The sequence below is a fragment of the Odocoileus virginianus genome, chromosome 4 (assembly GCF_023699985.2).
Source record: "Odocoileus virginianus isolate 20LAN1187 ecotype Illinois chromosome 4, Ovbor_1.2, whole genome shotgun sequence".
NCBI classification, from domain to species: domain Eukaryota; kingdom Metazoa; phylum Chordata; class Mammalia; order Artiodactyla; family Cervidae; genus Odocoileus; species Odocoileus virginianus.
Window position 1 is genome coordinate 7,593,373 of NC_069677.1, and position 25,864 is coordinate 7,619,236.

At 39.5% G+C, this 25,864-nt stretch overlaps 1 protein-coding gene across 2 annotated transcripts in view; it reads right to left on the minus strand.

Moving 5' to 3' along the window:
• Window positions 1-25,864, minus strand: part of GPR156 (G protein-coupled receptor 156) — a 107,582-nt gene that overhangs the window by 18,729 nt on the left and 62,989 nt on the right. For both annotated transcript variants that reach the window (XM_070466025.1, XM_070466026.1), the window contains 5 exons: window positions 10,460-10,595; window positions 10,094-10,204; window positions 4,982-5,107; window positions 3,832-3,927; window positions 1,104-1,340 (listed from right to left, as the gene is read on the minus strand). In XM_070466025.1, the coding sequence (XP_070322126.1) occupies window positions 1,104-1,340; window positions 3,832-3,927; window positions 4,982-5,107; window positions 10,094-10,204; window positions 10,460-10,595 (706 nt within the window). The remainder of the gene's footprint in view (window positions 1-1,103; window positions 1,341-3,831; window positions 3,928-4,981; window positions 5,108-10,093; window positions 10,205-10,459; window positions 10,596-25,864) is intronic.

Below are 25,864 nucleotides of genomic sequence, written 5' to 3' on the forward strand. Positions count from 1 at the left end.
TTGCTCAGAAGCAATGCCCATCCTTGATTTTTAGTGCTACGCCTACAGATTTTTCTGTATTTGTTTATTCTCTTGAGTATTTTAAGGAGAATTTATGAAAGGGAAGAAGAGCAAAGGGCCGGTGCCTGTTTCACACTATCATGTCTCAAAGTGCATGCTTCCCTTTTATAAATACACTGTAACCCTGCATCAGCCAACACTTTTATTACCGGTTAGCTCCCTCATGGAAAAGTCATTCATGGACAACTGGAAGCTGCAAAGGGTATCAGGATGGGATCCTGAGGGAGTTGTGGGATGAGGGAGGCCTCAGGAGGAAGATAAAGAGAACCAGAAGGGACACAGGAAAAGTGCCTAATGCCAAGTTCATTAACGTGGATGACCATGGCTCAGTGGTACCCTGGGGCATAACGTGAGTAATTTAACATCACTTTCCTTTCACAGTCTATGGATTCCTTCATTTGTCTCTCTCTGACTCCTTTTCTTTCTCTTTGCCCTCTGGATATTTCTCCTTCTATCTTCCTCCCTTGTTTGATTTTTTTCTTAATCATCATAATAAGAAACACATTTTTAATTTAGTTTTTATTTTTCCTTACTGTAAAAAGAAAAGGAATGTTCTATATTTTCCTCTAATAAAAAGAAAGAAAAAGCATTTTAAATTGCATAAAGATCCAAATGTGCTTTTCTTGGTGAATGTGCAATTGCAAACAGGAAAGAAGGAAAGGTTCCTCATTTCCAGGCTAGTATAAGAAATGACATCATCAAGATGAAGGGAGGGTGTCATTACCTTGGCTCAGTGGTAAAGATGAAGGAGGACTGGGGCTGCATGAAGTGGCCTGGAGGGTGGGTAGAAAAGCAAGTCTGTGCAGCAACCCCTCACATGAAAATGGTGCCACTGCTTGGCTACCCTGGTCTTCCCTCCTTGCCCACTGGGGAGGGAAGAACGGAGGGAGCCAGCTCACTAGGATCCCCACCTTCCCTCTGACTCTCTAATCAAAAGCACCTAAAAACTCTCACTAGGAAACAAAGTGAACAATCTATCATGCCCAGCAAAGTCTCTGGAATGATGGGGTGAATTGGTCCTCCAAATTCTCCCTAAAGCATACCTGGGGAATGAAGATGAAGCAGTTGATTGTAGTTGTGCAAACAAAGATACCTCCAGACGTGAGTCCGAAGACCAGGTTGGGCCAGGAGTACAAGTATCTGGTGACCACAAAAAGCAGCCCAGCAGCCAGTACCACAAGGTTGACCCCAACCATGATGGTTAAAGACTGATTTACAGGAGGAGAGCTGACATGGTCAGTCAGGCCAGCCAGGTAGGCCCCATATAGCAGCAGCAGGCCCTGGAGATGGACAGAAGAACCAGAGGTTCAGAGAAGTTAAATACCAGGCTTGGGGCCAAAGAGCAATAGGATTGGGACCTATTTCCTCACCTGTAAAAAAAGAAATAATAATAACTACCTTAAAGCATTGCTATGAGGAGAACTGACTAAGATAGCACAAGGGACTACTCTTAGAGTGGCCCCCTTACACCTCTTGGTGCTTAGTAAATTTCATTTTTCTCTCATTCTCTGAGAATTAGTTTATCAGAGGTCAGTAAGTCAACTATCAGACAGGACTCTTCCAGGATGAGGTATAAGACAGCGTGGTACAGGTGGGTAGGAGCCCCACAGAAGCAGCTGCCAGGCACTGGGCGGGCAGTGGGTGCACCATGCTGGATCCACTGTGTGATTCTGCACTGCATGGAGCTGAGAGGCGTGCAGAGGCTGAACTAGCCCTATGGTCCACTTGTCAAGCATGTGCCATGGCAGGGGCAGCACCAAAGGAAGGGGCTCTTTTGTCTAATTTTCCCAAAGGCACCATCTGCTTGCCAAGCCCTGCACCTGCAAGACTGCATCTGCCCAGAGGGATGCCGTTTTCTGATTTACACAAAGGATCTCTATAGGCTACTAGCAGCTCTGTGCCAGTGGGTGTTTATGGGAGATGGAGAGTGAAAAAAGAAGAGAACAAAGGCTGGCTGGGACCTGGACAGGACCGGGAGACAGGCACAGGCAGCAACAGCCTCATCTATATGCTTCACCCTCTTTGTGACATTCCCTGCCCCGCCCCCAGGAGCCCAGGGCCCTACTCTTTCTTCTTTGTCATAAATGTAAACCTGCTCTCAGATTTCTCGTTTGTACTACACAGAAAATGGCTCACAGCTTCTTAAAGTGCTGCTTCTCCTAGAAGGAGCTACATTTAAATAGAAATCAAAGCCTTAATCAATAATAAGTGACATAAAGATTCAATAATATGTAATATATAGATTCAATATATAGATTTGCTTGATTAGGGGCATGCTAGGGGTAGCTGTAGGGAAGGAAATGGTGTTGCCAAGTGGAAGTCAGCGTTCTAGCTTTTGAGAAGTTCAGAGTGGTTGGGAGATTTAAGGCAAGCATACAAATACCCATATTTTTCTTGTCGTTTGTATTATTTTTGTTTTTTGGCCATGCCATGAGGCATGCAGAATCTTACTTCCCTGACCAGGGATTGAATTCGTGCCCCCTACATTGGGAGCTGAGTCTTAACTACTGGACTGTCAGGGATGTTCCCAAATATCCATGTTTTATGATATAGTATGTGAAGATGCCATGTGGGAGGAAGTGGGTGGGGATGATGGGGATTCAGAGGGAGAACTAATAATAAAAGTAAGGTCAGGTATCAGCAGGCTACCTGCTAGGGACCCTGAAATCACACAACCTGACCACCTCCATCTGTAAGGATGGCCCTAAGACAACTGCTTGCCTGCTGTGAAGGAGTCAGCTCAGTAGAGATGTCATCTGGATGCCCAAAATGCTCAGTGTCCAAAGAGGGCCGGAGGCCCAATTGTGGCCACCCTGAGATCTTCAATGACTAGAGGACACACCAGTCAGCAGGCCAGTAAGGCCTGACTTCTGGATAACTGACACGATCAGGTGGCATCTGGCAGTTATATCATTAGCAATTTAATCAAAGGTGAGTAAAATTAACTCTATGGTTTTGAAATGTTCAAATCTGATTTTATTAAAATGTTTTAACTCTATTAAAATTCTTGACAAAAAATAATGAGGTATGAATAAACCATCTATATGTGCAGGACTCATGTTTGAGTGACTCACATTCGCTCTCATTGCTGGGAAGTGTGGGGTAGAGGGCAGTTGGCAGGCTTGGGTGGGGGGCTGGGGGACTTAATGTGCAGATTTGAGGTCCTCCACAGGAACTGCTTGTCGACCAGGGAGCCCATGGGGTCCTGGCTTAGTCAGCTTCCTGATGCTCAGCACTCTTTCTCCTTTCTTTCTTTGTCGTATAAAAATATATTGCAGTAAAATAAAATGGAAATGGGATTACATAAAAGACACTGGAGAAATAAATCAAGTTGAGTCGCAGAAGGAGTTGCTATGGGGAAAGTGCTGAGTTTCTGTGCCAGGGAGGATGTGCTCTTCCACAGGGGCTTGAAGAACCAGAGAAGCACTGTGCTTTCAGAACTGTTGGGGGTTGGGGGGGGGGGGCAGTGGAAGACTAATAATAAAACATCTACTCATTTATTAAGCTCTCTTACTATGGGCCAGGAGTGGTTGAAAACTCAACATGCATCAACCCTTTCAAAACTCACAACCGTTCTGAGATGATGGTACATCATCTTCGTTTTACATATGAGGGAACCGAGGCTCAAAGAGGTTAAATGAGGTTCAGGGTCAGCTAGGAAAGGACTGAGTCGGACTTTGCAGGAATCCCCTCATTAACTCCTGTAATTCCTCTTCATATCCATTTATTGGTAACAGAGAGACAGCATCCCAAGGAGATAAGGTTACCAACCTTGCATCCCAAAATGAGAGCAATCCAGATGTCGGAGTACCGGGAAGCACAGAAGTGTGCGCTGGTCAGAGAGCAGGACACGTCTCTCCCTGTCACCTAGGAGGGACACAGGGTCAGGACTGAGGGCACCCACAGTTACATAGCCGATCTTTGTACACATTCTGGAACACATATACACAGCCAATCTTTGTACACATTCTGGATTGTGAACTCCTCTACAGCTCCTTTAATATGTAAAAACTTACTTAGGTGACTCCATTAGAATCTAAAATAAGAGTAACTGAATTGGAGGAAAAGACAACCAAGTTGGGCTGACATGTGGATACTTGGAGCCAGGAGGGCTTACTCCTCTTATGTGCTTTACTACCACAGTGATTCAAATCAGTGCAGAAAAATCACAAACTATTTCATGTCCTGCTCCTGCTATTTGTTAATAGTTGAAACTTCAGTATTGAATCTGCACGTCAAGATCCCACTGTATTCCTCAGCCCCTTTGTGAGGCTGGAGACATAATGCTTCCTATTAATTAAACACTATGTTCTGAGCACAGCTGAATTCTTTACCTGTACTGTTTTACTTAATCTTCATCACAGCCCTATGAAATAGGCAGTATTAGTATTATTATCTCCATTTTACTTATGAGGAAAGTAAGCAAATTCTTATGAATTACTTTACTGATGAAAAGTAAATTCTTTACTTATGAGACTTAGAGAGGTTAAATAACTTTCCCAAGGTCACATGGCTGGTAAGTGGTAGAGCTGGGATTTGAACCAGGGTTGACTGACTCCAAAGAACACTTCAGAATCCTTTACCTTTCAACGATTGGGTAAGGCAACTCTGTAAGTCTCATTATTGATAATGTGGAAGTGGAGTTAACTGCCAGGCAGATTCCTGTGTGCTGACATCTCAGCAGATGCCACAGAACACTTGGGGTGGGAGGAGTAGTGAGAGTAGCAGCAGACCCTGCAGACAAGGGGCAGGTATTCAGGGCAGCCACAGCTCCTGACTCGCCATCCTCTTGGGGTCATTTGTCTTCTTGTTGGGAGGATATCCACACAGTGAATGATCCTGGGAGAACGACCTCTGTGTACTCACAGAAGCCAGTCCCTCCAGCTCAGGAACTAGATTCTCCAGGGGTTGGGTCTCTCACCGTCATACTGACACTGAGAATCTGGAGACACTGGATGGGATCAGTCAGCACCCAAGTCATGAGCAGGATCACATCAGCTATCACCAGGGCTGCCACCAACCCCAGAAGCTGCAGGTCCTTGATTATCTGCAAAAGAGTCAAGATCATAACTTTCCTTTGCTCACTGGCTATGCAACAAATGGAGTCTAGAGTGTTCTATGCACTCTGAGCTAAAGGCTACTGGGTTAATCTTCCAAACGGACTTCAAAGCCAGCCATCAAAAAAAAAAAAAAAAAAAGATGATACAGACACGAAACGTACTCAGTGATTCTATGTTCATATCATCATTTTCATTTGTTTGCCCTTTCCATATCCTGACTTTCCTGCAAAGGATTCAAGCAATATTATAAAATAAATACACTATTATTTATAAATATGTTTATACAAGCACATACAGAGATGTGGAAACTTTCATATAAAACTATGAACAACCATTAACCTGGAGGGTCAGACTGAGAGATGATGGTGGTGGAGGAGAGACTACTAGCATTTTCTTCAAACATATCTGAATCATTTGATTTAATACGAAGAGACTGTGCTATTTTTGTGGTTAGAAAAGTAAAAATTTAAAAATGTATATAGCAATAGGATGAAAAACATTAGGGAAAATAGATAATAAGGAGAATTATGATGAATGCTCTGGTGAGGAGAGCACATAGCCTTCAAGAACTGGGGCAGAAATGCAATTCTGCATTTTTGACAACCAATAAAAAGAAGGAAGCACAACTAGTTACATGATTCATGGTGTTTATAAGAAAAACGAATCAGTTGCTGAATTAAAATTCTCCAAACTAGTGATAAGGAGAAAATTTTCAAGTCAACCAACAAAAAATGACACAGCAAGTATAGAAGAAAAAAAATAAGGAAGACATCAGATTTCTCCTCAGACACAAGGTCAAGTGAGAAAACAGTGGAAATCTTCAAAAGTACTCAAGAAAAAAAAAAAAAAATTCAACCTAGAATCTTATACTCAGAAAAAGTATCTTTCAAAAACAAAGGTGAAATAAAGACTTTTTCAGATAAAAGCTGAAAGAATTCAGCATTAGCACACCTGCATGAGAATGTGAGATAACTTTGAAGCAAATGGAAGAAACATCAGATGAATATAGGTATCTATATAAGGAAATCAAGAGCTCTGGAAATGTTAACTTCATAGAGAAATATATGACCAATATTTACTATTTAAATATCCTTAAAATGTAACATTATTTAAACAAAAATTAATAACAATTGTATGGGGCTTGTAACATATGTAAAAGCAACACAAAGATTGGAAGATGGGGAAATGGAAGCATACCACTGTAAAATACTTATGCTATAAGTAAATGCCAATTATATAATTATATACAAACTCTTCCAGAAATTGAATTGGAGGGAATACTTCCCAACTTATTCTATGAATACTCTGTTATCAAAACCAGGCAAAGATTTTATAAGAAAAGAAAGCTACAGAGCAACATACCTTAAGAAATGAATATAAATATAAACAGAATTTTATGAAACTGAATCTAACAATGTAAGAGGATAATACACAAAGACCAAGTGGAGCTTGTTTCAGGGATGCAAGATTGGTTTGAGATCCTAAAATTATTTAATATAATTCACCATATGAGCAAAGAAAAAACCATATGGTTAATAGATACAGAAAACACACTTGACAAAATCTAACCTTAATTCTTTATAGAAACTCAATAAAATAGGAATTGAGGAGAACTTCCCCAATTAGATAAAGGGCATTACAATAAAACTACAGCTAACATCTAACATAAAGCTAACATTATGATAAAACAAAATTAACATTAGTTTTGACTAAGATGAATGTTTCCCCCATATGATCAAGAGCAACTCAAGGAACTTCTATTAAACATTGTACTAGTGTTTCTAGTCACTGCCATCGTAGAGATTGGAAAGTAAATGTCTTTTACAGAAGATATGGTCATCTATGCAGAAAATCTGATAGAATCTACACAAAAGCTACTAGAACTAATAAGTAATTTAGCAAGACTGCAGCAGGTAAGATCAGCTTAAAAAATCAATTGTATTAATATTATATATATATTAGCAACAAAAATTGTAAAGTGAAATAAAAAACAGTAACACGTATAATATCACAAAAATATAAAATACTTAGACATAAATTTGATAAAAGATATGGAAGACCTTCACTGAAAGCTGCAAAAAAATTGCTGAGAAATTAGAAAAGACCTAAATAAATGAAGCAATATACTGTGTTTATGGGTTAAAAGATACAACATTGTTAAGAAGTCAATTCTCCACAATTTTATCTACAAATTCAATACAATCTCAATCAAAATCTCTGCTGAAATTTGCAGAAATTGGCAAAGTGATTCAAAAATTTATATGGAAATTCAAAGAACCCAGATTAGCCAAAACAACATTGAGGGAGAACTAATACTCCCTAACTCAAGATTTAATATAAAGCTACAATAATATGGTATTGGTGTCAAACAATGACATCAATGAGATAGAGTCTAGTAGTAGTTATACACATCTATGGACAAATAGTTTTCAACAAGGTGCAAAGGTAATTCGGTGAAGAAAGGAGTCTTTTCAACAAATGGTGCCAGAACTATTGGATATCCATACATAAAAAATGGACTCCAATCTATATATCACATCATATTTCAAAATTAACTCAAAATGAATCATAGACCTGCATATAAAAAAAAAAAACTCTTAAAACTTCTAGAAGTAAACATAAAAGAAAAACTTTTGAGGCCTTGGGTTAGGCAAGTTTCTTAAGTCTGATACCCAAAACACGATCCATGAAAGAATAAAGTAGGAAACCGAACTTCATCAAAATTAGAAATTTCTTCCGTTTAAAAGACATCCGTAAGTGAATGAAAAGCCATAAACTAGAAGCAGATCTTTGCAAATCATATATTTGATAAATGACTATATCCAGAATGTAAAAGAACCCTCAAAGCTTAATAATAAGAAAAAAAATCAACTAAATTAAAAAACAGGTGATTGATTTGAGCAGATACTTCACCAAAGAAGATATATGGATGGCAAATAAGCATATAAAAAGGCACTCAACATTGCATCAGGGAAATGAAATTAAAATACAACAAGATTCCACTACACATACTTAATAGAATGACTGACACAAATACCAACCAAGTCTAATGTTGGGAAGAAAGTAGAGGAAAGGGACTCATATACTATTGGTAGGAACGTAAAATTGTACAGTCACTTTGTAAAACAAGTCATGCAATTTCTTTAAAAGTTAAGCATATACTTACCATATGATCTAATTACTCTATGCTTGGTTTTTTTAAAACCTTTTTATTTTATATTGGAGTACAGTTGATTAACAATACTGTGACAGCTTCAAGTGGACAGCAAAGGGACTCAGTCATACATGTATGTGTATCCGTTCTCCACCAAATTCCCCTCCCATCCAGGCTGCCACATTATGCTTAGGTTTTTAACAAAGAGAAATGAAAGTATGATATGTGTGCACAAAGATTCATACACAAATGTTCACAGAAGTTTTATTTTTAATAGCCCCAAACTGGAAACAAATCCAAACACCTACCAATAGGTAAATGGATAAACCAACTGCAGTTATATCTACACACTAAAAAATTACTCAACAATAATAAGGAAAGAACCACTGATGCAAGTAACAATATAGATGAATCTCAGAATAATTAGGTCAAGTGGAAGAAAGATAAAAATACACACTGTATAATTCCACTTATATAAAATTCTGGAAAATTCAAACTAATCTACAGTGACAGAAAGCAGGTCAGTGGTTGCCTGGGTACAGGAATAGGGGATATAAGAATTCGACAAGAGAGGAAGATGACAAGGGTGTATGAGGAGACTTGCGGATTATAACCCACATTTCATAGTGTATACACATGTCAAAATATATCAAATCATACACTTTAAATAATGCGGTTCATTGCATGTCAATTATCTCTAAATAGAGTTATTTATCACCTGATGCGAAGACCTGACTCATTGGAAAAGACCTTGATGCTGGGAAAGATTGAGGGCAGGAGAAAGTGGTGATAGAGGATGAGATGGTTGGATGATATCGCCATCCAATGGACATGAGTTTAAGCAAACTCCAGGAGACAGTGAAGGACAGGGAAGCCTGGACGCTACAGTCCATGATGTTGTAAAGAGTCGGATACGACTTAGCGACTGAATAACAACAAAGTTATTTTTTAAAAAAAGGAATTAGTGTTCTAGAGGCATGGATGAGCTTACTGTCCTTTAGGCAATGTTTCTGATATGTATGGTTATTCACAGTGGAGTTTTTGATAAATATTCACCACAATTTAATAACATTTGCTAAAAGAAAACCTTGTCAGTCCAGAGAAGTAAACTTGAGTAATTGAGTAATATGTTCGATCTGGACAGGATTGATATAGAATAAGGGGTTTGATGATCAGCCTTTGAGGTTTGGGCAGCTCCATCAGGAAACATGATAAAATGAGGGAACGTGGTTAGGATGACACCTGATGTCAGGGACACATAGGTAGGGACACATAGGTAATCTGGCTGCTGCACAGCTGCTAGGGTTGATTCTGTCTAAATGGATATGTTCTTCCTTGCTCACTGTTTCTGGTCCATCCTTCTTAGTACAGAACATGGCCTTCTTGTATGGAAAAGAACTGGGCTCCAAAGAGAGGAATAATTGCTTACTTGCTATAGCTTCTCTGTAATCACTATCCCTCTGCCCACTTTTCAGCTCACACCTGTGCCAAGAAACAGCCCCTCTGGGCATCTTGCTCTCCCTCAGGCTGGTGCCAGATAAGGGCCAGCTCACACATCCCCCAGAGTTGTACCAGGGCCTGGGATGCATATGAAGCAGGACTTCTATTTAAAGACCTGTCTCCCAACAGCACTGACAAACAGCTTTCCAGTCTTGGAATTTATGAGGCCACATGACTTCAAGATTTGAAGTAAGGGGCAGGAACTTCAGATCATCATAAAAGGGCCAGACCCAGTAATTTGGCACAAGTTTCTCTAGCTTTTAATCAATAATGGAGCTACTATCTATGATCAAGCAATGTGTACTTGCTACCTACTTACCACTCTCTTGTCCGGAACCCTCTGGGTAAACACCTTGTAGAGTCGCCAGCTCTTCCCAAGAATGGGGCCAAACACCAGGGAGGTTCCAATGCACAACATGGAGAGTCTTATCTACAGATGGAAAGGGACAGAAGAAAGAGGCATGAGAGGAAACTCTGTGGTTCTCCATACATTCCGATCTGCAAAGCTTCAGTCCACAGAGGACCTGGGGCAGAAAGTGGACCTCACTGACTTAGGGTTCCAGGGTTCGCCTCTGAAAGAGCCCACACCAGGGATAAAGGTAACCAACACCCACAGGAGCAGATGATTTCAAAAATTATCAAAACTTACATGATATTCAAAATAAAAATTGAAGATTTCACCTACCTGAATGAGAGTTTCCATTGAACTTCCCATTAAAGCACCTTGATTGTGAATCCCAAAGAGGTAAGCACTACTGTAAGTCAGACAACTGCCCAATAAGGTCACAATGTTCAGATTGGGACTGGACATCTTCACAATCCTATGGGAAACCAGGAAGAAAGAAAGACACCTACAGCCATGACATTTGTCCTGGGAGTGGACAAAGTTTCCCTGCCAGCAAAATCTCCAATGCAGTCTCGGAGTAAAAGGTCACAGTGAAGACTAATTTACAATCCTGTGAAAAATTGTTATGATTTATTTAAATTTATTTTCAGAAAGAACTACATTCTGGCATTTCTTGCTTATATAACTCCAAGTCTTAAAAGAGGGCCAACTCCCCCCAAACAGGTGGTATCACAGAAGAGTTAGAATTTTTCCCTAAAGTTTATGGTTGCTAAGAGACTGCTCTATGCAGCCTAGTGAATAAATAACTAGCAGGTAGATACCTAAGGAGATACACTTTGGAACCTTTAAAAGTGAGCTGTAAGGTAAACTATCAGAAAAAAACAGGCAAAGATACCACAAAAAAGAGAAAATTACAGGCCAATATCACTGATAAATATAGGTGCAAAAATCCTTAACAAAATACTAGCAAATCAAATCCAACAATAAAAGGATCATACACCATGATCAAGTGGGACTTATCCCAGGGGTGTGAGGATTTTTCAACATCTGCAAATCCATATACATTAACAAACTGAAGAATAAAAACCATACGATCATCTTAATAGCTGCAGAAAAAGCTTTTGACAAAATTCAACATCCATTTATGATAAAAACACTCCAAAAAGTGGGCATTGAGGGAACCTACCTCAACAAAATAAAGGTATGTATGACAAATCCACAGCTAACATTATACTCAGTGGTGAAAAGCTGAAAGCATTTTCTCCAAGATCAGACAAGGATGGCCACTCTTACTATTTTTATTCAACATTGCTTTGGCAGCCCTAGCCACAGCAATCAGAGAAGAAAAAGAAATAAAACAAATCCAAGCTGGAAAAGAAGTAAAACTGTCACTATTTGTACATGACATTATACTTCACACAGAAAATCCTAAAGATGCTACCAGAAAACTAGAGCTCATCAATGAATTTGGTAAAGTTACAGGATACAAAATTAATACAAAATTAATTAATATGTTTCTTTTTAAAAATTTGTATTTATTTATTTTTGTCTGTGCTGGGTGTTTGTTGCTTTGCATGGGTTTTCTCTAGCTGCAGTGAGCAGGGGTTACTCGTAGTTGCCCCGCTTGGGCTTCTCATTATGGTGGCTTCTCTTGTTGCAGGGCACAAGCTCAAAGGAAGCAAGAATATACAACAGAAAAAACACAGTCTCTTCAAAGTGCGGTACTGGGAAAATTGAACCACTATATGTAAAAGGATGAAATTAGAACATTCTCTAACACCATACACAATATTAAACTCAAAATGAATTAAAGACCTAAATGTAAAACCAGATACCATAAAATTCCTAGAGGAAAACAGTCAGAATACTCTGATATAAATTGTAGCAATATCTTATGGGATTCATCTTCTAGAGTGATGAAAAGAAAAAGAAAAGGAAACAAATGGGATCTAATTAAATTAAAAAGATTTTTCACAACAAAGGAAACCATAAACAAAACAAAAAAGACAATCTACAGAATGGGAGAAAATATTTGCAAATGGTATAACTGACAAGATATTAATCTCCAAAATATATAACAGTTCATAAAGCTCAATAACAAAAAAAACACCCACTCAGAAAATGGGCAGAAGACCTAAATAGACATTTTTTCCAGAGAAGACATAGGGATGATCAAAAGGCACATGAAAAGATGCTCAACACTGCTAATTACTAGAGAGATGCAAATCAAAACTACAATGAATTATCACCTCACACTAGTCAGAGTGTCCATCATCAAAAAGTCTACAAATAGTAAATTCTGGACAGGAAATGGAGAAAAAGGAACCTTCCTACACTGTTAGTGGGAATGTAAACTGATGCAGAAATATGGAGAATAGTATGGAAGTTCCTTAAGGAACAAAAAAATAGAATTGCCATATGAGTCAGCAATCTAACTCCTGGACATATACCTAGAGAAAACCATAATTTTAAAGGATACATACATCCTAATGCTCACTGCAGCACTGTTTATAATAGCCAAGACATGGAAACAACCTAAATGTCCATTGATAGCTGAATGGATAAAGAAGATGTGGTATGTACATACAATGGAATATTAATAAGTTATAAAAAAATGAAATAAAGCCATTTGCAGCAACATGGCTGGACCTAGATTATCTCACTAAGTCAAATAAACCAGACAGAGAAAGACAAATACCAGAAGATATCACTTATATGTGGAATCTAATTAAAAATGATGCAAATGCACTTAGATATAAAATAGAAATAGACCCATAGAAATATAAAACAATCTTATGGTTACCAAAAGGGAAAGGATGGAGGGATAAATCAGGAGTTTAAGATTAATATATATACATCATTCTATATAAAATGGGCTTCCCAGGTGGCTCAGTGGTAAAGAATTCGCCTGTAATGAAGGAAATGCAGGAGACGTGGGATCAATCCCTGGATTGGGAAGATCCCCTGGAGGAGGGCATGGAAACCCACTCCAGCATTTTTGTCTGGAGAATCCCATGGAGAGAGGAGCCTAGCAGGCTACAGTCCATAGGATTGCAAAGAGCTGGACAGGACTGAAGCAATTTGAGCACACACACACAGATATATAAAATAAATAACCAACAAGGACCTACTGTATAGCATAGAGAACTACACTCAATATTTTACAATAACCTATAAGAGAAAAGAATTTGAGAACAAATATGTGTAATACATATATATGTGTACATGTGTGTGTGTGTGTGTGTGTGTGTGTGTGTGTGTATTTCAGTTCAGTTCAGTTCAGTCACTCAGTCATGTCTGATTCTTTGTGACCCCATGAACTGCAGTACACCAGGCCTCCCTGTCCATCACCAACTGCCAGAGTCTACCCAAACCCATGTCCATTGAGTCAGTGATGCCATCCAATCATCTCATCCTCTATTGTCCCCTTCTCCTCCTGCTCTCAATCTTTCCCAGCATCAGGGTCTTTTCAAATGAGGCAGCTCTTTGCATCAGGTGGCCAAAGTATTGGAGTTTCAGCTTCAACATCAGTCTTCTCAATGAACACCCAGGACTGATCTCCTTTAGGATGGCCTGGTTGGATCTCCTTGCAGTTCAAGGGACTCTCAAGAGTCTTCTCTAATACCACAGTTCAAAAGCATCAATTCTTTGGTGCTCAGATTTCTTTATAGTCCAACTCTCACATCCATACATGACCACTGGAAAAACCATAGCCTTGGCTAGATGGACCTTTGTGGACAAAGTAATGTCTCTGCTTTTTATTTATTTTTTCATTTATTTTTATTAGTTGAAAGCTAATTACTTTACAATATTGTAGTGGTTTTTGCCATACGTTGACATGAATCAGCCATGGATTTACATGTGTTCCCCATCCCGATGCCCCCTCCTGCCTCCCTCTCCATCCCATCCCTCTGGGTCTTCCCAGTGCACCAGCCCTGAACACTTGTCTCATGCATCCAGCCTGGGCTGGTGGTCTGTTTCACCCTTGATAGTATACTTGTTTCAATGCTGTTCTCAGAACATCCCACCCTCGCCTTCTCCCACAGAGTCCCAAAGTCTGTTCTGTACATCTGTGTCTCTTTTTCTGTTTTGCATATAGGGTTATCGTTACCATCTTTTTAAATTCCATATATATGCATTAGTATACTGTATTGGTCTTTATCTTTCCGGCTTACTTCACTCTGTATAATGGGCTCCAGTTTCATCCGTCTCATTAGAACTGACTCAAATGAGTTCTTTTTAATGGCTGAGTAATATTCCATTGTGTATATGTACCATAGCTTCCTTATCCATTCATCTGCTGATGGGAATCTAGGTTGCTTCCATGTCCTGGCAATTATAAACAGTGCTGCGATGAACATTGGGGTGCACGTGTCTCTTTCAGATCTAGTTTCCTCAGTGTGTATGCCCAGGAGTGGGATTGCTGGGTCATATGGTAGCTCTATTTCCAGTTTTTTAAGGAATCTCCACACTGTTCTCCATAGTGGCTGTACTAGTTTGCATTCCCACATGCAGTGTAAGAGGGTTCCCTTTTCTCCACACCCTCTCCAGCATTTATTGCTTGTAGACTTTTGGATAGCAGCCATCCTGACTGGCATGTAATGGTAGCTCGTTGTGGTTTTGATTTGCATTTCTCTGATAATGAGTGATGTTGAGCATCTTTTCATGTATTTGTTATCCATCTGTATGTCTTCTTTGGAGAAATGTCTGTTTAGATCTTTGGCCCATTTTTTGACTGGGTCATTTACTTTTCTGGAATTGAGCTGCAGGAGTTGCTTGTATATTTAAACAAATGGGACCTAATGAAACTTAAAAGCTTTTGCACAACAAAGGAAATTATAAGCCAGGTAAAAAGACAGCCCTCAGAATGGGAGAAAATAATAGCAAACGAAGCAACAAAGGATTAATGTCTCTGCTTTTTAATATGCTGTCTAGATTGGTCATAACTTTCCTTCCAAGGAGTAAGCGTCTTTTAATTTCATGGCTGCAATCACCATCTGCAGTGATTTTAGAGCCCTCCAAAATAAAGCCAGCCACTGTTTCCACTGTTTCCCCATCTATTTGCCATGAAGTGATGGGACCAGATGCCATGATCTTAGTTTTCTGAATGTTGAGCTTTAAGCCAACTTTTTCACTCTCTTCTTTCACTTTCATCAAGAGGCTCTTTAGTTCTTCTTCACTTTTTGCTGTAAGGGTGGTGTCATCTGCATATCTGAGGTTATTGATATTTCTTCCGGCAATCTTGATTCCAGCTTGGGCTTCATCCAGCCCAGCGTTTCTCATGATGTACTCTGCATAGAAGTTAAATAAACAGGGTGACAATATACAGCCTTGACGTACTCCTTTTCCTACTTGGAACCAGTCTGTTGTTCCATATATATGTTTACATGTACGTATAACACAACAGTACAGTACAGTACAGTATTTACACAACACTGTAAATCAATTATGAAAGTGAAGTGAAAGTGAAAGTTGCTCAGTCGTGTCTGACTCTTTGCAAGCCCATGGACTATTGCCTGCCAGGCTCCTCTCTCCATGGAATTCTCCAGGCCTGAATATCGAAGTGGGTAGCTGTTCCCTTCTCCAGGGCATCTTCCTGACCCAGATATCAAATCCCAGGTCTCCCGCCTTGCAGGTGGATCTTTACCATATGAGCCACCAAGGAAGCCCAATCAACTATACTTCAATAAAAATTAAGTTAAAAATAAAATGAGCTTTACAGTAAAATATTATTTGAAAGAAGTCTGGAGAGTTTTTCATGCACTATTTACTTTATTTGACATGTAAACTGTTTTCCTCTCTCTGTCTGACCAAGAAGAGAAAGAAAAGAGAAAGAAAGAGAAAGAAAGCAGGGACTGAAATCAGGAAATTTGGGAAGGACTACTTCTCGAGTGATTTTTAAAAAAATAATCTTATTTATTTATTTATTTTTCACTGTGTTGGGTCTTAGTTACTGCAGGGCTTTCTCTAGTTGTGGAGTGCGGGTTTCTCTTCATTGCAATGTGCAGGCTTCTCACTGTGGTGACTTCTCTTGTCATGGTGTAGGGGTGCTAGGCTGCTCAGGCTTTAGGAGTTGCAGCATGTAGGCTCAGCAGTTAGGGCTCCCAGGCTCTAGAGCACAGGCTCAAAAGTAGTGGCACATGGGCTTAGTTGCCCCCATGGTACGTGGGATCTTCCCAGATCAGGGATTGAACCCTTGTCTCCTGTATTGGCAGGTGAATTCTTTATCACTGAGCCACTAGGGAAGACCCTTTAGAGATATTTGGGGTTTCAGAGCATTTTGAAGATTATAGGGAAAGGTAGACAGAGTCTGAGACATACTCTCAGCACCAATAGAGGTTGTAGACAAGGTACAAATGAGTGAACTGGTTAACCTAAGGGAAAAACCAGACTTAAACTGGACTGTGATTGATAACAATTAAGAAATAAAAATAACTAGTAACAAATTAAGAAGTAATGTAATACTTAAGAGTTTTAGTCTAAATAGTGTATTCCATTGTTCAGTCGTTCAGTTGTGTCTGACTCTTTGTGACTCCATGGATTGCAGCACGCCAAGCTTCCTGTCCTTGACCATCTTCCGGAGTTTGCGCAAACTCATTCTATTGAGTTGGTGATGGCATCAACCATCTCATCCTCTGCCGATTCCTTCTCCTTGTGCCTTCAATGTTTTCCAGCATCAAGGTCTTTTCCAATGAGTCAGCTCTTCACATAACGTGGCCAAAGTACTGGAGCTTCAGCTTCAGCATCAATCCTTCCAGTGAATATTGTGGTTGATTTCCTTTAGGACTGACTGGTTGAATCTCCTTGCAATCCAAAGGGACTCTCAAGAGTCTTCTCCAACATTATAGTCTGGAAGCATCAATTCTTCAGTGCTCAACCTTCTTTATGGCCCAACTCTCACACCCATACATGACTACTGGGAAAACCATAGCTTTGACTATATGGACCTTTGTTGGCAATGTCTCTGTTTTTTAAAAGTGGTGTCTATGTTTGTCATAGCTTTTCATAGTATATTCTCCATAAACACAATATTTATACTACTAGTCATTTGGTAATTATACTTATTATTTCAGTTGTGTCCAATTCTTTGGCACCCCATGGACTGTAGCCTGCCAGGCACTTCTATCCATAGAATTCTCCAGGCAAGAATACAGGAGGGGGTAGCCATTCCCTTCTTCAGGGAATCTTCCCGACAAAGAGATTGAACCTGGGTCTCCTGCATTGCAGGCAGATTCTTTACTGTCTGAGTACTTATACCTTTATTTTAAAATAATTACTGAGGGGGAAATCATTCTTCTTTATGTACCTGGATTCCCTGACTGACCACCTTGAAGGCCAGAGCCAAGGCAAAACCAGCTACATACTATTTTAAAGACAGGCAAAGTATTTATCTGGGAGGCATTAAACAAACAGTTTGGCAGTGCAGGACTTAAAACCATCACAACTACCACCAGCCCAGCTTGATTATTTCATAGTCAGCAACATAATTACGTACACACACACAAGAATACCAAACCTCTGCCTGTGACTCAAGCCCCAAGCACAGTCACCATAGGCCAATGATTCTAGTTGAGCTTTACCTAGTCTTAGAGTAAAAACCTTGATTTTTTTTTTCTTCCTCTAAAAGTGAAAACAACCTTCATGTATTCCCCTTGTAAATAGGGGATAATAATAATATACACTCTCCTCCTCCCAAACCAAAGAGTTGTGAGGGCTGAGGATTCAATGAGGCAATACAGCCAAGTGTGTGGTAGCATGCATAGGCCCCAGCAAGTGGCAAGCATGTTACAAATACAGCTGGCTGATGATGTAATTAATCTCATCATCTTCCAGGCTTTAGAAACCTGGGGATCACCTTTTGCTTCTTCCTTTTCCTTCTCCACTTCTTTGTTTATCACCTCTACTCAATCATGGCGTTTCTTTCAATTGTTATTTAAAAATCTCTCTGAGCCGTCCCTCACGTTTTATTCCTACTGCTGTCACATTTATCCAGGTTACAGTCATGTTAGGAGAAATGGAACTTGAGTCAGGTGTGAGATGGGAATCCTGGCTCAGCCAGTCACAGCTGTGTGACTTTCATTGAGTCATTTAACTAGTCTAGGTTCCTGTTTCCTCATTTGTGAAATGAAGATAATATCTTCTTTCTTATGTACCTACAGCGTACTGTGAGGATCAAATGAGGTTTGTGCTAAAACTCCTTGAATACTCTAAGGCAATGCAAAAACATTAATTTTTAGGTTTTTTGGTATAAGCTTCAGCTCTCTGTAACACCAGTTTTTCCCTGTCCTAATATATCTTGTACATTATTTTCACATTTACCTTCTTAAAATATCACCTTCATCACTTAGCAAGAGAGCTACATGTATAAAGAACAATTTTCTATTGTTCACCTTAAATCTCCTGTATCCCCATTTAAGATTTAGCCTTATTCTACCTATCCTCATACTAATAGGTCTACATCCTCAGTCATCATGTCTTTAAACTGTGGGCTGAAAGACAGTAACTGTCCCTAGTTTCTTTGTCTTTTCCCAAAAGGAGGGGTAACATGTAGTGAATGTGCATGTGTGCTAAAGTTGCTTGAGTTGTGTCCGACTCTGTGTGACCCAACGAACTGTAGCCCTTCAGGCCCCTCTGGCTATGGGGTCCTCTGGGCCAGAATGCTGGAGTGGGTTGCCATACTCTCCCCCAGCAGACCTTCTCCACCCAGGGACTGAACCCATGTCTCCTATGTTTCCTGCATTGGCAGCTGGGTTCTTTACCACCAGCGCCACCCAGGAAGCCCATGTGATGAATACTGACCACCAAAGTAACAGTGATTATCAACAGCTTCACAAAGCATTTGTTAAGAAAAGTAATATATCAGAGAGACCAGTTCTGACACTGACTTAGAAAACAGGGCACTGTTGGCTAGGACTGGCCACTCAGTGCAGCCAGTAGCTTGGGCAGTGGTACAACCAGTGGGTGGTCTCCTGAAAGAAATGAGGCTGCTCTCCATAACCTCTCACAAGCTCCTAGGCATCAGCCATGAATATCTGATGAGGAGATTTTCACCAAGCAAGTATCCAGCTTTCACAGCCACACTGTGTTTTCTAGATCCCTGATTGGTAGGTTTCTTTCTTAACTCCCCTCTGGACCATTTTATGTGAACACCACTGTACAATCAGGTCTCTTTTGTGTAGTTCAGTACTGCAAGAATCCTGATTTAGAATTCCTCCCCCTCTTGATTTAGTTAGGAGGAACTCATTTTAGGGTTTTTTTTTTAAAAAACAACAACAACAACAAAATATACATTATATAGTCTTCACATCTCAAAAGTTGATGCAAACTGATTTCCAAATGGACATGTTATGTACTTGTATATTTATGTTTTGATAATTTTCCTAAATATTTTTACTGAAAACTTACCTCAGGAAAAAAAAATGAATGGAAGACAATTTATCTGTTTTGTCTGGCCAAGTTAACACCTGTGAAGTCACTGAAAGGTGAATCATCTCCAATTCAGCAGGTGAATTATGTAAGTCTGGAGAATGTCTTTGATACTTTAATGGGAATTCAACCAATAATGTCATTTATATTTTTCTATTGAACTAAAAGATGAAGCCTGCATATGCTGAATATTTTAATCAACCACAAACGTTAATTTCTACATGGCAAGAAGATTTAAATAATATCTACTTATAAAGTCTTTTATCTTTTTAAAGAGATAAAAAGCCCAGATGGGGTTACTGACAGAAACAATGTGGGAATTTTTATTTTGTAACTATCTCATTATCTTTTTTTCATTTATTAGTTGGCAGTACAAGGAAAGAGTTTTCTCAGTTCTCAAGTAACGTCCCAGTACATAGAGGTAAATATCCATCTATATCTGTAGAACCTGTATAAACCTGGCTTACCATTTCAATAATCTTTAATGAATTTAGATGTATAAGTAGCATCCACCAGCTCAGAGTATGATGTTTTAAAAATCTTAATCAAATATCAGTGTCTGACCTTGGAGTTTCACTATACTTGGCATTATGGAGACTGATTGGTCATCCTGAGGTTTCTTCTTACTGATGCTAAGGACAGAGTTTGGAAACATGGCCTGTGAAAGGAGCTAAGGTTACTTCTGAGCTTCCTATGACAATCAGAAAACCTTCCTATAATCTTACAGGACCATGCTTTCTAAAATGCTGCATGAATTTACATAAGTGGTATTGAGCTTTAAATATATTTAAAACTAAATATGAGTATCTTTCCAAAAAGCTTTTTAACAAAACAATTAAGATTAAATTGTGAAATTTATTGAATTTTTTTTTAATCCACTGTTTTTGATCCATGCTACAATGGGATTATAAATCTAACTCATCTGGGTATGTTCCAAGTGACTTTATCATAATTTTATCTGTTGTGTTTCAGCAAATGTGATCGTTTATCTCTAATGTATTAGGCTTAAAATCTGAACCCAATTCTGGACATGTCAAACTAATATTTGTGTGACTTGTAGCTATTTATAGTCAAACTTTGTATCATAAGGGTGAGAGCAGCCTGGCTCTTCTTTCTCTCCTGCCTGGGCCACCATCCTAGGAGACCATCCTAAGAGATTTCATTAACCTTTCAATTTTAAGAATTTAGATTCTTTAATTATAACAACTGCATTTTATTCTACTTTCAGATACCCATCCCCAAGGGTCACACCCTGAGTCTTATGATCATTCAAAGTGGTTCCATTTCAGAAAATTTAAATACCGATACTCCACTCTCTGATCTCAATGAGTCCAAAATTTAACTCCTAGTTTTCCTCCAAACCTGTTCTTACATTCTTCCCCATCCCATTCAGATAATGGCAACTTCTTCTTTATATCTGCTTGGACTAAAAATTCTGGAGTCATACTTAACTCTAGCTCACCTCCCACATCCAATCTGTCATGAAATCCTATTGGCTATATCCCTAAAACATATCCAGAATCCAACTACTTCTCACCACTTCTGTTGCCATCACCCTGATCAAACTCTGATTTTGCAATTTGGATTACTGCACCAACCTCCTAACTGGACTCCCACTGCTTCTACTCTGGATCCTCCCAAAGTCTATTTTCAACACAGCAGCCATACCGATCATGTCACTTCTCTGCTCAAGACCCTGCAATGGCTTTCTATCGCACTCAGAGAAAAAGCCAAAGTTTTTTCCAGTGTCTACAATGCCTTCACATTTGGTCCCTGTTCTCTCTCTACCTCATTTTCTACTTCTTCCCCTTTCCCATCCAATGCCACATACCTCCTTGCTATTCTATGAAAACACCAGGCATTCTCACACTTTAAGGCTTCAAAGTGATTGTTCTCCCTGCCTGGAATATTTTAATTCATGTATGTGTGTAGTTCATTCCCATTCTCCTTTCATGTCTTCATTTAAATGTCACCCTCTCAACCTGGGCTATGATGATAATCCCACTTAAAATCACACTCTTCCACTAGACTCCAAATACTTCTTGTCCTACTCCATTCTCTCCAACCCCATCCCACCATAGTCCTTATCACCTTCTAACATGTTATGTAATATACATATTATAACTCTTCTTATTTAACGTCTTCTCTTGCCAATTAGGTCTTCCCTGTAGCTCAACTGGTAGAGAATCCGTCTGCAATCTAGGAGACTCGGGTTCGATCTCTGGGTTGGGAAGATCCTCTGGAGAAGGGACTGGCAATCCACTCCAGTATTCTTGACTGGAGAATTCTATGGACAGAGGAGTCTGGCGGGCTACAGTCCATGGGGTCAGAAAGAGACACGACTGAGCGACTAACACTACCACTTGCCAATTAGAACAGCTCATGATGTACTCCCAGAACTGTAACACTACCTCACATATTGAAATTACACAATAAATACTTGATGAATGAATGAATGAGTCCCTTGTCCCCAGCCTTCTACTCTCACAAGCTTACATCTAATACATTTGCCCACTGAAGCCTCTGGGTTGCCAGTTCCTTGGTTCCTTAGCTTCCTCACAGTCTCTCTTCCTTTCTCTACTCAATTTCAGACCTCTGGTTAGTTATCTGAACTGACTCTCAACAACACTCAATTCCCTTTCCAAATAGGACCTTTTGGTGCAACCTGCTCAACAAAACTCGCATCAAGAGTACAACCCACTGATGTTACTCAGCCATAAAAAGAATGAAATACTGCCATTTGCAGCAACATGGGTTGACCAAGAGATTATCATACTAAGTGAAGTAAGTCATACAGAGAAAGACAAATACCATATATCGTGTATACGTGGAATCTAAAATATGATACAAATGAACCTATCAATGAAACAGAAACAGACTCACAGACATAGAAAACAAATATATGGTTACTAAAGGGGAAAGTGGGGGAGGGATAAATTAGGAGTATGGGATTAACAGATACACACCACTATATACAAAACAGGATTTAACAAGCATTCAACAAGGATTTACTGTATAGCATAAGGAACTGTATTCAATGTCTTATAATGACTTATAATGCAGAAGAAACTGAAGCTGTACACTGGAAACTAACACAAATTGTAAATCAACTATAGTTACATTAAAAAATTACAATCCATTGTTTTATATCTAGGCAGCTGACTGCTGGGGGAGACTACTGTATAACCTTGTAGACTGTTGGCAACAAAATAAATCAGCCAAGCTTATTGTACTACCAGTCAATCCTTTTATTTGTTCTATGAGGTATTTCTTCATATTTCCTTTGTGAGTGGCTCACTTCACTGGACTCAAAGAAATAAGAGCATGTGCCTGTCTGGATGATGCCCTCGGTCTAGGCTTGGTCCCCTCCTCTTTGTCCTTATATTACCCCAGGCTATATGTACACCAATACAACTGTCATGTTATATTACAACCTTTTTGTTTGTTCCACTAGACAATTTCTACTCCTCAAAAGCCAGGCTGTTTCTTATTTGTATCTCAGTCCCTAGTACAGGTTTTGGCAAACAGCAAGTATTCCATAACCATTTGTTAGACAAATGAATGAATTCAATGATGGACATGGAAAGCCCATTGTCCTCTTCCTTCATCTCATTTTTCCCTGGCATTTCTCTCCTCTGTTAGGTGGATGGATGATGCTCTCATTTGTCTGAAAGTTAGTCAAATGGCCATAAAGCAGCAGAGATCCCTGATAGTCTGAGGGAGAGTCTAGAGCTGGTTCAATGTTTGTATGCTAAGAGGAGTACATTCTGGGTAAAGGTAGGAGTTTTAGGAGGGTCCCCTTAGTCCCTCCTAGAATGGCTGAAAACTCTCTGGCATTATTGAACACAAAAGGGACAAGATATTTTAGGTGCTATGGACTTCCACAGACACAGGATTTTAACCACTTGGCAAATTCCAGATACCAAACCCTCACTGAAAAGCCTTGTCATCTGGGTGAGCCCCTCCTCAGCTTTGCCTCTCAGTATGATGCTGAGGGGGTCTAAAAATAAATGAGAGAAAGGATCCTAACGGGGTGCTTGCTCTCCCATTCTTTGTTTCTAGGAAAGTGCAGCATCTTGGAGGTGTGTATACTCACACAGGCACACACATGTGTGTTCACTTGTCTCCATTGAAATCAGGCCACCTGAAAGATTCCTTTCCATTGGCTGAATTCCCCCAGGAAATGCTTTTGTCTGCTATATCTCTTATATCATGTGTTGAGAGCCATGTAGGCCCAGTGATATAATGACAACCCTTGTCGAGCAACTGATAGATAAGACCTCATCTTCATGACCACACAGACTACAGGATCTCAGCTGACATCTGCTCAGAGGTTAACAACACGCATCCCATTCTGACTTCAGAAAATCTGCTGCTTGTCCTGAGTAAGCCTGGCTTCCCTAAATCTGCCTGCTTTCCTGTAGTTGTTAAGTGCTTCCAAGCCTTGTTTCACACAGAGAGCAAACTCCCTTCCAACAAGTCTGTCAATTCAAGCCTGTATTCAGCACTGAAGCTAGAGAGGAACTGGATAAATAAGGACATCCTGCCTGCAGAAGAGCTAAATGGTTAGCAGTGCTTTGACTTGATGAAATCTAAGGCCCTTTCCAGCTCTTCCTTCTCAACTTATTCCAGAAGCAAACATCTTTTCCCTGCTTCTGGCTTATTAATATATCCAGTCATACTTTGCATTTCTGCTTCTCTACCTTAAGTAGGAACAATAGGCTGACCTAGTTACCAAAGATGCATTAGAATTTACATCTCAATCAATCAATCAATCAATCAAAATATTTAGCTATTAAGTGCAAAAGAAAACTTGATAAATATCCTGCCCCCAAATTTCCCTTTAACAGATGACCTTAGTGTCTCCATGTTTTATTCATTATTATCTTCTTAATGAACTTTCTGCATCAGACACTAATTCAACAATTCTTAAATATCTACTTGTCAAGGTATGAAGAAGAACTGGAGACAAGAAAGCAAATGAGATGTAATTTCTGTCCTCAGGCTCATTAGGACTCCACCTCTCTGGTTTCTAATGCCTTCACTGCAAAGATAATTTTCTTATTCTGTCATCTTTTAAAATAGAATAAGAACTTAATAGTACCAGTTATTTTCTCAGTATAGACTGGGACATTTACAAAACCATGTATATGAATACATGCTTGTTATGGATATTTTTATGTACTACGAATATAAATTTCTAGAATACAAATTTCAGAATGCATAGCTCTCCGGGACTATAAACAGGCCTAAAGATTAATTTTAAAATGCAACCTTACAAACATTTTTAAAGCTGAAATGTGGATTTTAGATATAAGACTCAGTGTCTGTTAAGTACTTCATTATACCAGCTCAAGTTTAGGACAGTGGTGAAAATGCATACTGATAAATTCAAGATAAGTTGGTGATGAGAGGAAAAAAGGGTACCAAAAAGCATCCTTACTAGAAGGGAGCTCGAATGGCTTTAATCAGGAGTATTATGGCCACATCCACGTAGGTTTAAAAAAAAATTAGTTTCCATGTCTCATGTAGTTATATTTTAAATGCATTTTTAAATGCCATGGAGGCAGGGAACACTAGAAACACAAAAAGTTCTCTTCTGTCAAATACCTCAGACCTGAGAGGGTAGGCATGTGTTATAATTTATGAAGCAGGGATTTCAGCTTCCTATCTCCCTTTAGCTGTGGGAAAGGCCTTGAGCAATTCCTAGCAGGAGACTTGTAGCACTTCCCAAAGGACGGAGCAGATGCCCTGATTTTAAGTAGAGCAAAAAGCACAAGCACAGTTGGCCACATGAAACACCAATCACAGGGCGTCTGCTGTCAACCAGAGTATTATAATTTACCAGGTGACATGTAAATTGATCTCTCTGAGGCTCTCGCCTGCAGTGCTAAGGAGGTTTCTCTTCCCTCCTCCCCTTCTTTCTAATCCTCAGGTTTGTGGTATGAGAACTTTGGGCCTTAGTCAATCTGAGCAAAATCCCCACTACAACTGCTGGAATCAACCCTGCTGGGCCAAAATCTGGGAATTCATGATGCTGGGCTGGGGTTTTACTCAGCTTTGCCTCTAGCACTGTCTATAGAGCTCTGAACCTAGTAGAAACCTACTAAATGTCTGTACCCTGGATAAATCATGGGTCTTGTAAGGGTACTCCAAAAAGAAAAAAAGGAGACTTCTAGAGGCAAGACTTACTGCTCCCCACCACTGCCCCCACCCCAAATTGCCTAGGACAGGTTTTGAGTCTTAGGATTATAAGGAACATGGCTTAAATTAGTGAGTGAACCCAACTCCTTCATTTTAAGATGAAGGGATCTCTAT